The sequence below is a fragment of the Sceloporus occidentalis genome, unplaced genomic scaffold, assembly GCF_023333645.1.
Source record: "Sceloporus occidentalis isolate IW3139 unplaced genomic scaffold, rSceOcc1.0.p SCAF_132, whole genome shotgun sequence".
NCBI lineage: Eukaryota > Metazoa > Chordata > Lepidosauria > Squamata > Phrynosomatidae > Sceloporus > Sceloporus occidentalis.
In genome coordinates this window covers 240,723-256,206 of record NW_028317112.1, presented here as the reverse complement: position 1 = coordinate 256,206, position 15,484 = coordinate 240,723, and the positions used below count along the sequence as shown (strand labels likewise).

Here is a 15,484-nt window from a genome sequence, read left to right as displayed (position 1 = left end):
TGATTTAGGGGTTTCGTTGTCTAAAGCAGACTGGGAAAAAATCTTTGTTGACTCATGTATGCTCCATGAATACTAAGACCCAGGAGCTTTCCTACAAGTTTCTCATCATGTGGTACCGTACGCCTGCATGCTATTTTTCCCGATCACCCGAACGTGTGCTGGCGTGGTCAACCAGGTGGGTCGATTCTGCACATTTGGTGGGAATGTCCCCTTATTATTGCTTTTTGGAGGGAGATTAGTGCTACCATCCGTCTTCTCACTGATTCCCCGCCGCCTTTTCAGCCTGTGTCTTACCTACTACACCATACCTCTGCCTCGATTGCTACGTACAAAAAATCCGTAGTGCCACACTTACTCAATGAGGCTAAAGCCTTGATTCCCCTGTATTGGAATCAGGTGTCGCCGCCCTCCTTTAGGGAATGGGTGTCGAGGGTGGAGAATACGCAGGCCCTTGAGGAGTTGGTGGCTGGGCACATGGGTCGAGAGGCACAACATGGGAAGAAATGGTTCTACTGGTCTCGTTTTGTGGCTGGGGCCATGATGGGTGTATTTTGATTTCTATGTTTTCTGCTGCGCATCTGGAGCCTTACCAAGCCCTGTATCTTGTTATGTTACTACTCTGCTGTGTACTTTCTACCATGTCCTGTATTTTATTGTTGCTCTTTTATTGTTTTTTATTTTTTTTGTTTTTGTTCCTTCTGTACTGTGCCTGGTCCTGCTGCGTCAGGGCCCCCGCCTTTTCTGTATACCCCTCCCTTCGCCCTTTATAGACAAAAACAATAAAATCTTTGATTTACAAAAGAAAATACGGTGAGCCTGCCACTAATAGTACGTTTTGAGTGAATGCCGCCGCATTACAATACAATCCATATTAATTCTGTTAACGTGAATAAAATGAAATGTTTATACAGGAGAGAGATTAAAAAACATCAAAATACATTAAAACTAAAATTGGGCTAAATGCCCTTGATATACACTCATTTTCTGCTCCCATTCTGCTCAATATAAAAAACAAAAAAAACCAAAACAATTCTAATCTGATGAATATTTTATATTTATTTTATAAAATGTTATCAAATAAAAAAAAAAAATTTGCAATTACATTTCTTCCAAACAGAAGATAATGCAGCATGACCATTTCGTAGGTAAATAACACCACCGATAGCCGTGAGCATCCAGGTTGATAAATATATTGTGCCAACTGCAAGCAAATGTACGGATCAAGATACTAGAATGTGTTTATCAACGTCACTGTGAGGCACGTAATGCAGAGAGACCAGCGCAATACAGACTACTTATTTTGCGTATGGTATCACACGGTGAGGTCATAAAATGAGTTATTAAACTGCAGGGCAGAAATGATTCGAATGCCCTGCATAAAAAAGGTGAAATGTGGTCATCCCGGCATAAAATGTTTACATTTATTTACACTGACCTTTTAATTACATTATCACCATACAAAAACAAAAAAAAAAAAAAACACAAATATACAGTTCCATCCTCTGTTTGTCATCAAACCTGAATTTACACCAAAACTCCAAATATTTGTTAAATGGTATAAATTCTTACAATGTGCGGCAGCCAATACATTCACATCATTTCCTCTGCATTGATGAACACTCAGAGTATTGAAGAAGAAAAAACAAAAAAAAGACTGTGAAAACAGATATAAAGTTTGTGCATAAAAACTATTCTTGCTCGGTTTTCAGTTCTCTCTTTAGGCTTCTACAGGATCAATAACTAAACGAGGTTTATTGCCCATTGGCAATGGAGGTCCAGCTCGTTGTGCGTTATTGTTCTGATGAGCGTCTTCATCGTCGTCGTCATACTCCTCTTCGTGGTGATTATGCTGCTGAGCTTGGGGTTGTTTTTTAGCCTGTGGTTTCTCCTCTTCCTCCTCTCCATCTTCATCTCGGTACCTAGAAACAAAGAAAAAAAAAAAAATGCGTAATGATTACATTTCGTTTAAATATAAGCGTCCACACGGCATTGCTCATCTTGCACAATTGTATATTTATATAGTGCCAACAGATGTCCCTATATGTATGCCTTCTGTAAAAAGCCGATAATGTAGGTGGGAGGTCCCTGGCCCATAGAACTTACAATCTAAGTTTTGGTTTTTTTGCCCAGTCACTGTAGTTGTAAAGAAACATAGAACCGGCTGGCAGATCAGACCCTATCCGGCCCCTGTCCAGTTGCCCGTTTCTCCTGCTGTAAAGACTCAAACCTTAATCAGTCGTTGCTCTCGTCTTAGATTCAGGAGCCGTATGTCTATCCCATGCATGTTTAAACCCCCTCACTATATTACCCAATACCACCTCTGCTGGGAGGCTGCTCCACTTATCTACCTATTTTCCTATGCCTCTGACCCTCTAGTTTTCAATTACAGCCTCATGTTCTAACATTTCCCCTTATTTGAAGGGGAAAAACTCCAGTAATGCCATTAAAAAGGGAATCGACACCTTCCCAGTATTTAGCCTTATCGCTCGCGTTCCGTTTTACTTATACAATGTTTCTGAATCACTAATTCATGGAAGCCAAGATCTGTGGCAAAATGTTACAGGATTTGCATTATTTATTCAGTTTCCCGTTCTCTAACTTGTTCCCCACCACCACCTCTACAAAAGGACGCAGAATCAGCAACATACGGCAGTAAGAACTTAACGAGGAGGATTAATCACGAAGATTCTGAGAAAGGGAAGTTAAGTCGGCTGCTCCTTAAGGAAGGCTTTAATTACCAAGACATTGCTCACCAATAAACAGGTTTATTTAGCATAAAGCACTGCAAGAATGTACAGGTTGGGAGAAATCACGGAAAGAAAAAATATCTCCAGTAATGAAATTGGATAATAAATCCTGCTTCCCTTTCCCACACCAGCCACCCCATTAATGCACAATTTCACTTACGCCATCTCGTAGTCCTCTTTATCATCCCTGTCTCTGCAGCAGCAGCAATAGACGATTAGCCCAATAACAATAATGCCGGCAACACTTCCACCGATGATCCCGGCGTAGAATCCAATGTTCATGGATGCTGTTCACCAAAAAAAGGACATTTATTAAAACTGCCTATATTGTAGTAACATAAAAAAACCCAAAAAACTAATGATGTCATAAGGGAAGGAGCCTACAACTTCGGACATTTTTTTTTTATAGTGTCCCATATGTAAAATATTGTACCATATCATATTTGGACCTGTCCAATTTCAAACACTTCTGGCAAAAGGCAAGATTTGCTATGATTTTAAAGCTATTTTATAAGAACGCCGAATTTGCTCCTTACGTGGCATAACAGCCAGGGTGAGATTACAGAAGTCCTCCCCGATTTTGTTGGTTGATGTGCAGATGAAATACCCCGAAGAATCCATCGAAATATTCTTCAGAGTCAATTCTCCTCCCTCTGCCAATATAAAAACAGTCTTGCATTTATATAGGTTTAGATTTCATCACGGCTTTCGAAAGGGAAATATTCAAAATGTCAAAGGCTTAAAGTAAGAAAATAAGAAAAAAAAATAAAAAATTTGCTAAGACACAAAAACAAAATAGACGCATGTGGAGTGAGAGCATAGGGTAATTTTTGTAAGGCTGCAGCAAGAAGAAATCTGGTATTTATGAGAAGGACCATTGAAATCCCATCCATGCGCCACCTAGGGAGTGGGCCTACAACAGGTTTACCATGTGTCCTGAAACTGACAGAACAGTCCCTAATTTAGGAAGTCTGTCCTGCATTGCTGCGGTAGGAACAGTTCAGATGTCCTGCTTGGCATCTGCACCTGAACTCCCCCTTACACAGTGATCAGGGCAGTGTAGTGGAAGGGGCCGGTGCCCACCCAGCAGGATCGCGTGGGATACGGACCAAGTTGAGGAAAGGGATGGGTGCTGAGGCAGTGCTGCCGGTGCCTGAAAGAAACTCTAGGAGAGACACTGAGCCACACATACCTCTCTCAGCCACACATTCCTTTTCACGTTTCTATAAAGCTGTTCTTTGATACAAAATAAGAAAATGTTCTAATCTGAAGTGACTATTCCACCACCAAGGATGGTAACCCTAGTCTAGAACCCAAACCCTACCTACAGCCTGTCCCTCTAGCATTATGCTTACCTATCACAGCAGTTACTGGCAGTTGTCTAGGTACATCTTGTGGTGTATAGCTTTTCCACGTGTATTGAGGCAATGGGGAGCCTTCTTTGGAGGAACAAGTCAATTTGATCACCTGACCATATTCTGCAGTCCCAACAATCCCACAGTCTGGCTTGGACGGAGCCACTACAAAGGGAAACAAACACATTGTGTGGTTATTAAGAACGTCAAATGAGGAAAGTGATGTTGAATTAAGGTTTTTCGATCTCCATAGGACCCTCACTCCAACTTGAGTGGGAAGGAAGGTGGAGGTCATTGCAGCTGAAGACACATCTCTCTCCGACAACATGGCTTCCTTTGCAGTCTACCAGTATAGGATGTCGTATCCATATGCTCTGCACCAATAGTATAGGACGTTGTATCCAATATCATATATAGGACATTGTATCATGCACAGGCCACCAGGACCAAAGACTTTGTGGAGAGGTCTGTCAGCGGCTGCAAGTACCCCACCTGAAGGCTATAGAGACTGTGAAGGGGGTCCAAAAGGACCGTTACGGTGGGTCCTTAAGGTACTCTGCCGATTTTGCTCAGCATTAAATCAGCCCTGTAGACTGTTGTGGTTATATACAGGAGGATTCGTTTTTTCAATGACAAAAACGTGCAGAAAGTGGAAGCGTACATACAAGCCAATTAAAACAGATCATTACAGATCAAACAAAGCAATCAATTAAAATTCACGTTAGCAGTTCTGGATTATACTTAACATTTAGGAGAGTAGATTTGTTCCGCCAATGATTTGGCGTTTCACTGTCAACCATATGACACCTAGAAAGTTTGTCCATAATCCACAGCGACAAGTTTCTCAATAAAGCAACACCTAATCATGTAATACTAATGTTCCATCCATCCATACTAAGCTGACCATGAATGATCACCTTGGAAGTGTAATTTTCCTGGCCAACAAGACTTACCCAAGACAACCAGATCCAACCTGGCCATAGGGGTTCCTTGCCGATCTCTGGGAATATTGACCTCACACTGGTACGTGCCATTGTCATCCATTGTCAGCTGGTCAATGGAAATGGTGGCATCATTAACGTAAACGTTGCCGGTGAATGAAACTCGCCCATCATAAGTACTTCCAGTTGTGTTTATACTCCCGAAAAACGCACTAATAACTTCATTCTACGAGAGAGAGAAAAAAAGCTTTACAATGTATTGGGGATTTCTTTGAGTGTCAAAGCATTCCTTGCCAACAAACAGAACAAAAACTTGTCAAAATCCAACATGTCAATGGCTAGAAAATGATAAACTTTGTGGAAGGGTTTGGGCGTTGAACAGGACTAGTATTTACGCTCATAATTCTACATTTAACTGCAAAATGTGTTAAATTAAGCAGCAGTAGGTGAAAGCAGGGCCGGACCGGCGATGGCTCAGCAACCACGGCCTTTTAAGAGGGTGGCCGTCTGATTAAATCAGCGTGGCCGACAGACGTTCTTGCGCAGGCTACTTTTTTCCTGCCGTTAATATTACCTGGTCTGGAAACCGTTTCCACATAACATTGGCCCCGGCTTTATCCGTCGCGGTTGTCTGGTAGGTGCATGGCAACGACGCGCCTTTTCCTCGGGCCGCTTCGATTACTTTCCGAGGCGTTTGTACATTAATGGCAGAGACAGACACCAACGCTGCGGAGGAATATAAAGAATTTAGAACAAAAAGAAAAAAAACAAACACGCAAAATTGAAAAACATATAGCATTATTTGTTTCCCCAGTTGTTTTTAGATACATTTTAATATTCGTACTTTACCCCTTTGACACGTTTTTCCTCTTTTGGAATTTTATTTCTGGTATTGCAATGGCTAGATTAAGCCGAGAACTAATTTTTTCATACCATGTTAAAGTATTCATAGATTCCTAGTCAAAACTATACGCAATTTTGGCATATTTTCCAAAAACAAAAATTTACATGTTTTTCCCCCCTCCAACCAGGGATTAATTTTCAAAAATATACTTAAAAGATTACTTATTAAACTAAACAAATATAGATTTAAAAATAAAATAATAAAATCCATGGATAAAAATAGGCCAGAACTATTGAGTGGAGGGGGGGTGCTTAGGATTACTAACTACCCCCCCCCACTCAATAGTTCTAGCGTATTTTTAATTTAATTTTATATAGTAAGACTAACCACAAGTAGCTAAACAATCCTATTAACAAATTGAAATAAAATGCAATCGATGTTACAATTCCGCACTAGATGCAACGACTCTATTTGAAGTTACGCCAAAAAAAAAAAAAAAAAAAAAAGGTTTCATGCTCACTAAACCCAATGCCCTGGGTCAAGCCTAGAACATAACCCAAACTAAATATATCACTGGTGTTAACCCAACCTCTGCTGTGCTTTATTTTTTTTTTTTTTTTTTTTTGTCTTTTTAACAAGGAAGTGGAAAGTTTGCTACATTTTCTTAGGTCATCACATTGAAAAAAAAAAAAACTAAACCAAAAACTAAATACGATTTATGAGACAATATATCGTCAGGAGATAAAACTAATTTTTTGTGGTTTCAGCTTCCTCACGTCGCTGTTCATTATGAATCACCAACACGAATCACCGAGCTGACTAGAACAGGTACGCCGGGTCACATGATTTAGCCTGAAAACTTGTGCTTAAATGGGGAACTTTGGTATCTATGAAACCTAGAACCTGCCGGCAGAACAGACAAATACGGCACCCATCTAGTCTGCGCGTTTCTCCAGCCGTGGCGACTCAAACCTCAGTCGTTGGTCTCGCCTTCATTCATGAGCCACGTGTCCTTCCATTGCACGTTTAAATCCCCTCACTGCATTAACCTCTACCACCTCTGCTGGGAGTCTACCTACTACGTTTGTGAGTTATGCGAAAGCCAACTTGGGCAGCCTGTTTCTCAAAATAATCTAATATTTTAGAAACCACAGCAATACGATATCTTACAATCGCTGGCGGAACTGCAGGGAATGTTACTCTTACTTGTTGCTGTCTCCTCGTACCGATTGAAAATAGTTTAGAAAGGGCCCTTCCGGCCAGGAGAGGTGTGGACCAGGTCGAGAGGGCCCTTTGTAGACTATTTTGAACTGGCACGGGGAGACAGGAATGTATCAGAGTCGTGTGACTCCCGCAGTGAAACCAAGGCCGCCCGCGCAGCGAGAGTAGCCAGAGATAAAGCCGCGGGAGCGGTGAGAGGTAAGCAGGTGCGAGGGGTGTATCCGTGTTTGTATACATGTGTGTGTGAGCATGGGTGCGAAATTCTTTCCACATTTTTTTTTTTTTTTACACAGTTTCTGTAAACTCATTAGAGCCGGGCCCCCCTTACCTGTTTCAGTAACTTGAATTATGTTACATACTACTTGTTATGTCCTATTTACACATTGTACAGCGCCACGGAATATGATACGGCTATAAAAACAATAAAATATGATATGTGAAGTTTATAGGAGGTCATCAACGCAAATCCTAGTTGACCGTGATCATACTTGGTAACTCCCAGCTGGAATGGGTATAGAAGAAATAGGGAAGGACAAGAAATAGACCATTCAGTGACATTAGATGGGAAGAAAAAAAATAAATAAATAAAAAAAAAAAGTTTCTAGGTTTTCTGGAATTTCTGTTTTTATTGAGGTTATTGACTAAAGGCGATAAGTCTGGTTTATTCTTAAAAGTTCCAAAGAATATACATACATACATAATCTCAAGATCTCTGTGAAAAATCAAACTACCGGAACACCGCCGCAAACGTACAGCAGCCATTTAGGGCAGGAATTCCAGAAGCATTTCAGGTCGGCGTGTCGGAACGCGCCACCAGCGGCTAAGATATTACTGGGATTTTGGTTTTGCCTAACAAAAAAACATCACACATTCTAGATCGTAAGGGGTTAATCGGACAGAAGCTGTTTAAATTTATGCAACAATTCGACATCTAAAAGTCTTTTTAAAAAAAAAATAAATAAAAAAAAAAAAAAAAATTAAAATGTTTAGCTAGATATTTCCAATCGAATTTCTGCAAGCGGAAGACTTCTGGGGCTTCCTACAAAACTTTTTTAAAGATTGTGGGGTACAATCCTGATGCTCAAGGACAACTTGGGTGTTAGAGACCTAAAAACTGCACTTAGAAGATAAAATAAAAATCTCACTGCTTTACTCAAAAAGTTGGCTTTCGTACTGCTCACCTTGCCTTGTTAACCAATAACAGAACTCTCAGTATAAAAGTCTGTTTTATGTAAATTTTTCCTACTTTTGTAATATAAAAATGTTACGCTTTAAAAGATAAACACCACCAGGCTCCAGGAGGGGACAGATTTACGGAAATGGTTTTTTACTGCGTTTTGCCCGACGAAGGACAGAAAGAGAATCCGGTTTTTCTGGTTTGACGAGGAGCCTCTCCTCCCCTCGCAGCTTTGGGCTGGGATTCCAGAGTTCAGCGTTTACCGCGGTTTCAGAGACACAAAATGCTCAATCAACTCATTGTAGGATCCGGTTACCGCGATTCTTCCACCCATCGGAGATTAAAACCAATCCCCAACCAAATACCCGTCTTCACGCAACTCCCATCCGCCATATTCACAATACAATGGTCAACAGCGTACAAATATGGAAAGACGGGAGAAGCTCCTCCAAATAGGAAGACACTTTGTTTTTACTGAGAAGGTGGTTCATAGGTGGAACAATCTTCCAGCAGAAGTGGTAGAGAGTAATACAGTGAGGGAATTTAAACATGATAAGGTTTGAGTCGTAACAGCAGGAGAGACGGGCGACTAGACGGGGGCCGAATGGTCTACTTATCAGACACCAAATTCTAGATTTCTATATTGGACTACAGTTTCCATGCTCATCCAGACTAAATGATTGGCCGTATACTCTGATTTAAGTCTGTTATGCCCTCCACCCGCCAATTTCCTTATATATACCCCCCCACACACACACAAATTTGTTATAGTTTTGTTACATTACAGAATAAAAAAAAAAACAAAACTATAAATTAAACATGATGAGATAGCGACAGTCATTTATTTATCGGCTTTGAATTTTGAAAGTTTTATAACCCGAAACTGGTTTAAGAGACAGCAGGAATGGAACATTTACAGGTAAAGAGGCACCAAACCCCCGAGGCAAGGGTTTTATGTTTCTAGTTCCAGGGAACCACATGCACGCCGGGTTTCAGGTGATCAGTCTAACATGACGACAGTTTGTTATTTTGCACGCGGTCTACGAGCTTTCATAAACTGTGGTCAGATTTACATGGGATTCCGGGTGGGTGGAGCTTGATTGTAATATGAGTGACAGCTTGTTAAAAGGATGGCAATGCCCCCGAGGAGCAGGGAGTTAAAAGGTTAAGGAAGATGCCTGAAGCAAATTTAGAGACTTTGGCTGTTGCATGATAGATCTGTTACCCCTGAGCCCATAGACACTTTTTTTCCTTATTTGCCAAATTTTTTGACTGGTAATTGATTTATAAGAAGTTCAGAAGAATGAATTCTAACTCAAACACATTTTAATGGCCATTACGTGATGCGCATGATCATGCAATATATATATACCTAGGGACTCCAGAGTTAATCAGCCACAATCCGGTGTCTAGATCTTAGAGTAAAGAAAAAATGTCGGTGCGCCCTCATTTATATTATGTATATATATTTATATACTTTATTAGGGTAAGAAGCGCAGACAGTTTTTGTTTCTTAGATCTTAGAGTATGACATCATATGAAGCAGTCTCTCCCAGACCACAAAGACAGACTTCACTGGGAGTCTATACTGTGAATTTGGTGTCACCTAGGCTACAAAGCAGAGGCATAGTTACCATGATTCTTGGACCCGCTGACAAAACTAAGATGGTTGTATTTTGTCGCCTATAGTATGTAAATGGGGATGACGTTATGCAAAGTAACTGCCTTTGGACAGTGAAGCTCGATGGGAGCTGCAGTCGGTGACAGAGAAAGCATGAATATTGGAAACCTCATTTCCCTACCTATTCACTCATCGGCTGAGAGTTTTGAGATTTACAGACCACAGCAGGGCGTCAGACGCTGTCTGGTGAATGCCAAACATCTTAGGATACAGTAACACCTTCTACCGCTTCTTCTGGCATAGGCTGTCGAGCAGCACTGGATCCAGATAACGTGCCTGGGCTTAACGAGGCCCTTTTCTGCTTAATAGGCCTATGACTCTGTGTCACTAGACATGATGACACTTTAATTGCCCTTCATACCGTCATATTTTAAAAGCCTGTCAACAGAAGATTGTAAGCAAGTAACCAGGGATCGGTGATGCCCAGAAGCTTTTGGGACCAGAACTCTCTACAAAAACCTCAACTTTGTTTAAGATGCCCCAACATTTCACATCCAAGATAAGCCAAAGATTTGCAGAACACGAAGCACATGTATGCCAGTCAGCAGCACCAAGGACGCAAAGCGAGCATCGTGGATACATGTTGGCTGCTTCTCCTGGATGTCTAAGATAGAATGCAAAATAAAGATGGGGGTGGAAGCCTAAAGGTTGCAGCCCCTTTACCTTCACAGCTTCGTTTCCATTAGAAGGAAAACCAGCTTATATCCAAAAAAATTCTATTTGTGAGCGGATCGGGAAGGTGATCTCCCGGCAATGACCTCATCACACGCGAGGAGGTCCCATATTGCTGAAAAGGCACAAATTGTGGCCTTAGTTTTGGCAAAACACAACTTACCACTACACGGCATCAAATAGTGTGATTTTTATACTTGGCAATAACCCGCGACTCGTGGCTGACCGCCGGACCACCGTGCCAGTTCAGTGGCTTTTTTCGAAAAGGGGTACAATGCAATCTGTTTGGGCCGGGATCGTTGGATGACCCCCGCACCTCTGTATTTACCTTCACTTCCGCTTAGTAATAAAACAAGGAGTAACCAGTTGGCCCAAGATATAATAACGAGAGGATGAACCATCACAATGGATCCATACAAAGATTACTCAAGAGCAAAACAGAGAGCCACATACTTGAGTGTTGGTGAATTAACCCCATGTTTTTCTACAAATACAGATTTTTAGAAGACAACCATCACTCTAAAAACATAAAACAACCTATAACTCGTGACTAATTTAATACTGATGGTAACAGTCACCTTATACATTATGGATCGTACCATCTTACCGCCCTCGCCATCCAAAACAAACAATCTATATAACAAAAGGCGTAGCCACCCGATACGATGAAATAAAACTAAAAATATAGTCACAGAATCTCAGAGTTTAAAGGACAACAAAAATACAACCTGGGTGTTATTTAGATAAAACATTCTTGCTCAAATATGCAAAAAGTTGTGTTGTTGCCATAGAAACAAATGAAAGTCCCTGTTGATTGAACCAGTGAATTGGCGTTAAGATAGCTTTTCAACGGTTGCGCCGGGATCCCTTTTTATACATAAACCCCTATGTACCTGCAACATTTAACCATTGCAATGCCAACAAGTGCATTATGGGACTCCTCTGGCACACTTAGAGTTAACTTGAGTGTAAAATGTCACTTTCCGCTTTTGAGACTAGTTTAACGAGAGTAAATCTAGGCACTTTCTCCATACCATCTCCCTCTTCACCCCACTCCTAGATTGTAAGCTTGCATGCCAAGCCCCGTTTACCCAACATATTGGTTTGTCTTAGCACGTCCTCCTGCCTTCGTACAGGTTAGTGAATACACCCCTAAACCAGGAAACCGTACGATGAAGATCATCTTTTAACTTCCTGGGTTTGCTGCATTTTGGGAGTCATTACATAGAACGCTTGCATGGTCATTGAAGGGTTAATACAGTTAAGAAGCCTGATTTCAGCTGGTTTCGGCAGTTTGCCCCCAGGCAGGCAAAATGGGAGTAGCAGCGAAACCGGTTACTTTCAGATAATTTTCCCCATTTTACCTGCTATGGTGGGCCGCCATGCTGCATCAGACACTAAGACCCCAATACTTCTCCAATAAGACGCGAGCCGAGCGCCTCGACCTATCGTACGTAAATAGCAGGGTATCGGAACGCGTCGGCGTGCTCCCAGTACCAGACTGCTGCTGTAAAGCCAGCGGGCGATAAACAGGCATGCAGACGAAAGGCGTGCGGGAGATGCTGTTGGTAAATAAAAAATAAAACATCTCACCTAGTAATATTTATGGATGGCACCAGTCCGAGCTGCAAATGGCCCATTTTGTGCCAAGGAACCTTGTGCCTCCCCCGTGCCCTTGACAGGTACGGTCATCATATAAGCGAGTTCCACGTCGCCAACCCCTAGGATCGCCTAGGAAGGGAATACATGTTATGAGCTCACAAGAGCGAGACCCTTCGTCTCCTATCGTAACCTCGCCGTGGTATCTGCTGGCGCTATATAAACAAATGGAATTTGATTCCGTAGAATCGGTGTTGACGCAGCTCTGCGGAATACATTTCCTCGTAAGATTGGGTTATTACTCTTTTTATACTAAAAATACGTAATCCGTGTAAGTGAGGGAAATGCGTGGGTTTGGTAGCGTGAGTGACGAGCGTTATATGTCATGTATGTGAACGCAGAAGGAAAGGGCAGGGCTCGGCGCATTTTTTTATTTTTTTTTTAACACGCTGTTTACTTTTTAACCGTTTTGAATGTTTTTTTTTTTGTCTTCTTGATAATTCAGGATATGAGTTGGCTTCAAATTTTAAACCAATTGTATTTTTCTTCACGAATCAGATAAGGAAAGCTTTTGAAACAAACAGAATGCCAGTATCCACGCGAAACATTCCTGCGGAGATACATTGTACGCTCCGGCGACCTTACGTTTTAATGCATTTCAAGATTAAGTGACTTCCAATAATCAAACTACCCCATCGGGGGCTACGGAAAATCTCTATCAAAGCTGCGCCATAAGCTAGGACATACTTCATGTTTTCACAACCCTTTGTGTACCCGCTGGCTACAAAGAGTTAAAATGCACCCATACAAGTTTTCAATAGGAGAAAGCAAAGTTTCGGTCTCAATTCACTTATTCTTCTTAGTTTCAGCCCCGTTTATTGACCCCCCTCCTGCTTTAGACCACAAAATGTATTTTATTTTTTCCCTATAACTTTCTAAAGGCATTCGCTTCCCACTTTCCTTCCCTAGAAACCAGCACTCGTTTTAAACAAAATAGAAGAGCTACGGCATCATTTTTGACACTAAGATACACCTTTACACTGAAGGTGGTAGATAAGTGGAACAGCCTCCCAGCCGAAGTGGTAGAGGGTAATACAGCAAGACGAAGCCAACGACTGATTAAGGTTTGAGTCTTTACAGCAGGAGAAACGGGCAGACTAGACGGGGGCCGAATGGGGCCGATCTGCCGACAGGCTCTATGTATAATATATAAGGAAATAATAATCACACACCTGGGAACTCTGATCGGTTTGACCTCCGACATCTTATCGAAGAGCAAAGTTTACCTTTACGCCTCCTATCAGGTTTTTAATCTACTGCGCATGACCTTTACCAGGCGGGGCAGATCAACTAAACACATTAATATATAGGACAGGCGGGGCTGGAACGCGATCCATACGTTACCGGTTATTAAGGAACTCACCTGCCCCCAGAACCAACACAAGGAGTCCTCTCCCGGGTAATTCCATGATCTCAGGAGCCGGCAGATCCCAACCTGACGAGCGAACGACCGGGACACAAAATCACAAGCGGAACGCGGCCTCTCCCTACCTATCTCCTTAATGTGAGAAAGCCTCCAGGTACCGACCAATGAGAGCGCTCCTTATCCTCCTGCCACGCCCACTGCTTAAGCAATCAACCCCCCCCCCCCTTTAGGAGGCATCGGGCACCTTCTGCACTGGAAGAAGGTTTTAAAGAGACGGTAACCACTAATTGCCCCCGCCATAAATAATACATGTAGGATGATGATGTGCGTCAGATGTCTACGCGAGCCGCATTAGAGTGCAAGCTTTTTAGGCTACTTAGGGTTCAGTAGCTTTGTTCAGAGATCAGAAGGGCAGCTGCTTTCCAGAATTTATATTTTCATTTGTTGTTTTTTTAAAAATATTTTCATAATAATCTTTAAACAAATAAATCCTGAGGGGGGGGGGGCTGCAGGTATTCAGGTATTGATTAGTCCCTCTATCAAGGGTTAAATCTTGTTTGTTAGCGATGAGTGATTGTATTCGGAGTTAGAGATTCGCCCGGTCTTGTGAGTTTCGCTTGTTTTGGAGGGTTGCTCAAATATTTAAAATGCTTTGGGAGATTGCATACATCTCAACTGTCCCTGTTCAAGCAGGACAGTCCCTCCTTCAAGCTAAATCCTTGTGTCCTTCTTCCAGTTTCTGATGTCCTCTCTTCTAGGAGCTGGGAACATTTATTATTATTATTATTTTATATAGCGCCATCCTATTCCGTAGCGCTGTACATTTCAAATCAAGATATTTATTCACTTGTCCATTTGATTTAGTAACCTGAGCAAAGCATGATGTCATAATATCATTTACAGGGGGTAAGGGGGTCTAAGTAACATTCGTAAAGCCAGTGGGCGACACTTCTAATTAAAGGGCCAGAGTGGTTCTTAAAATGCAATTGATAAAATATTATTTTGCGTTATAGCAGATAGAAGCCGGGGACAGGAGAGAGAGAGAGCGAGCGGTATTTTCCTTCACTGAAAGGTGTGTAGATAAGTGGAACAGCCTCCCAGCAGAAGTGGTAGAGCTTAATACAGTGAGAGATGCATGGGGTAGGCATACGGCTCCTGAATCTAAGACGGCAGCTGAAACAAGTTTGCGTTTTTACCCCAGCAAAACGGAAAATGGGAAGACTAGGATGGGGCTCCCCTCCAGGTCCTGTGGTTGGGGTAATAGACACTGAATGGCTGTATGAAAGGCCACCATCTGGGGTATATCAGTGCTCTGCAATCAATTATTTATATCCGTCTCACTCACTGACAAATAACCCGGCCCCTGAGCATCGGGGTGAGGTGGTAGGTAGCGTTAAGTGGGCAAAAAAAGGTGAGGGAAAGGTTAATAGAAATGGAGAGAGCGTGAGCAGAAAAACCCTTAATGAGACAGCAAAGGTCACTCAAAGTATACGAGAGCCGCGTGGTCAATTAACGTTTTCATGCGGTCTCCCTTGCAGACGCCCGGAGGGATCCTGCAGAACATCTCATATGCATTTACCCCCCCCCCCCATCACCCGCTGCCTGTGCCCGCGATGTATGCCCGAGGCCAGTCAGCTCCGGGATCTAGTTAAGATCCCCTCTGTTAATTTGAAGGTGAAATGGAATTGTTTGCTGCAGGAGTGGTCTGTGACTGTCGCCGACCGCCTCGCTGTACGTAAGCACTGCTCGCCCGGAGAAAGCAGCCTGCAGCTTTACGAGAGCTCGCTGCTTTCTCATAATACTGAGAGCATTTCAACGCCC

At 42.3% G+C, this 15,484-nt stretch overlaps 1 protein-coding gene across 1 annotated transcript; it reads right to left on the bottom strand.

Moving 5' to 3' along the window:
* Nucleotides 1–1,717: 1,717 nt before the first annotated feature.
* LOC149281422 (cell surface A33 antigen-like) lies at nucleotides 1,718–15,227 on the bottom strand. Its single transcript, XM_089499283.1, has 9 exons — nucleotides 15,156–15,227; nucleotides 13,661–13,732; nucleotides 12,255–12,369; nucleotides 5,618–5,769; nucleotides 5,056–5,269; nucleotides 4,103–4,267; nucleotides 3,284–3,400; nucleotides 2,908–3,034; nucleotides 1,718–1,919 (listed from the first exon to the last, which is right to left on the bottom strand). The coding sequence occupies exons 1-9, from the start codon at nucleotides 15,225–15,227 to the stop codon at nucleotides 1,718–1,720; spliced, it is 1,236 nt and encodes a 411-aa protein (XP_089355409.1).
* Between the last annotated feature and the right edge of the window lie 257 nt (nucleotides 15,228–15,484).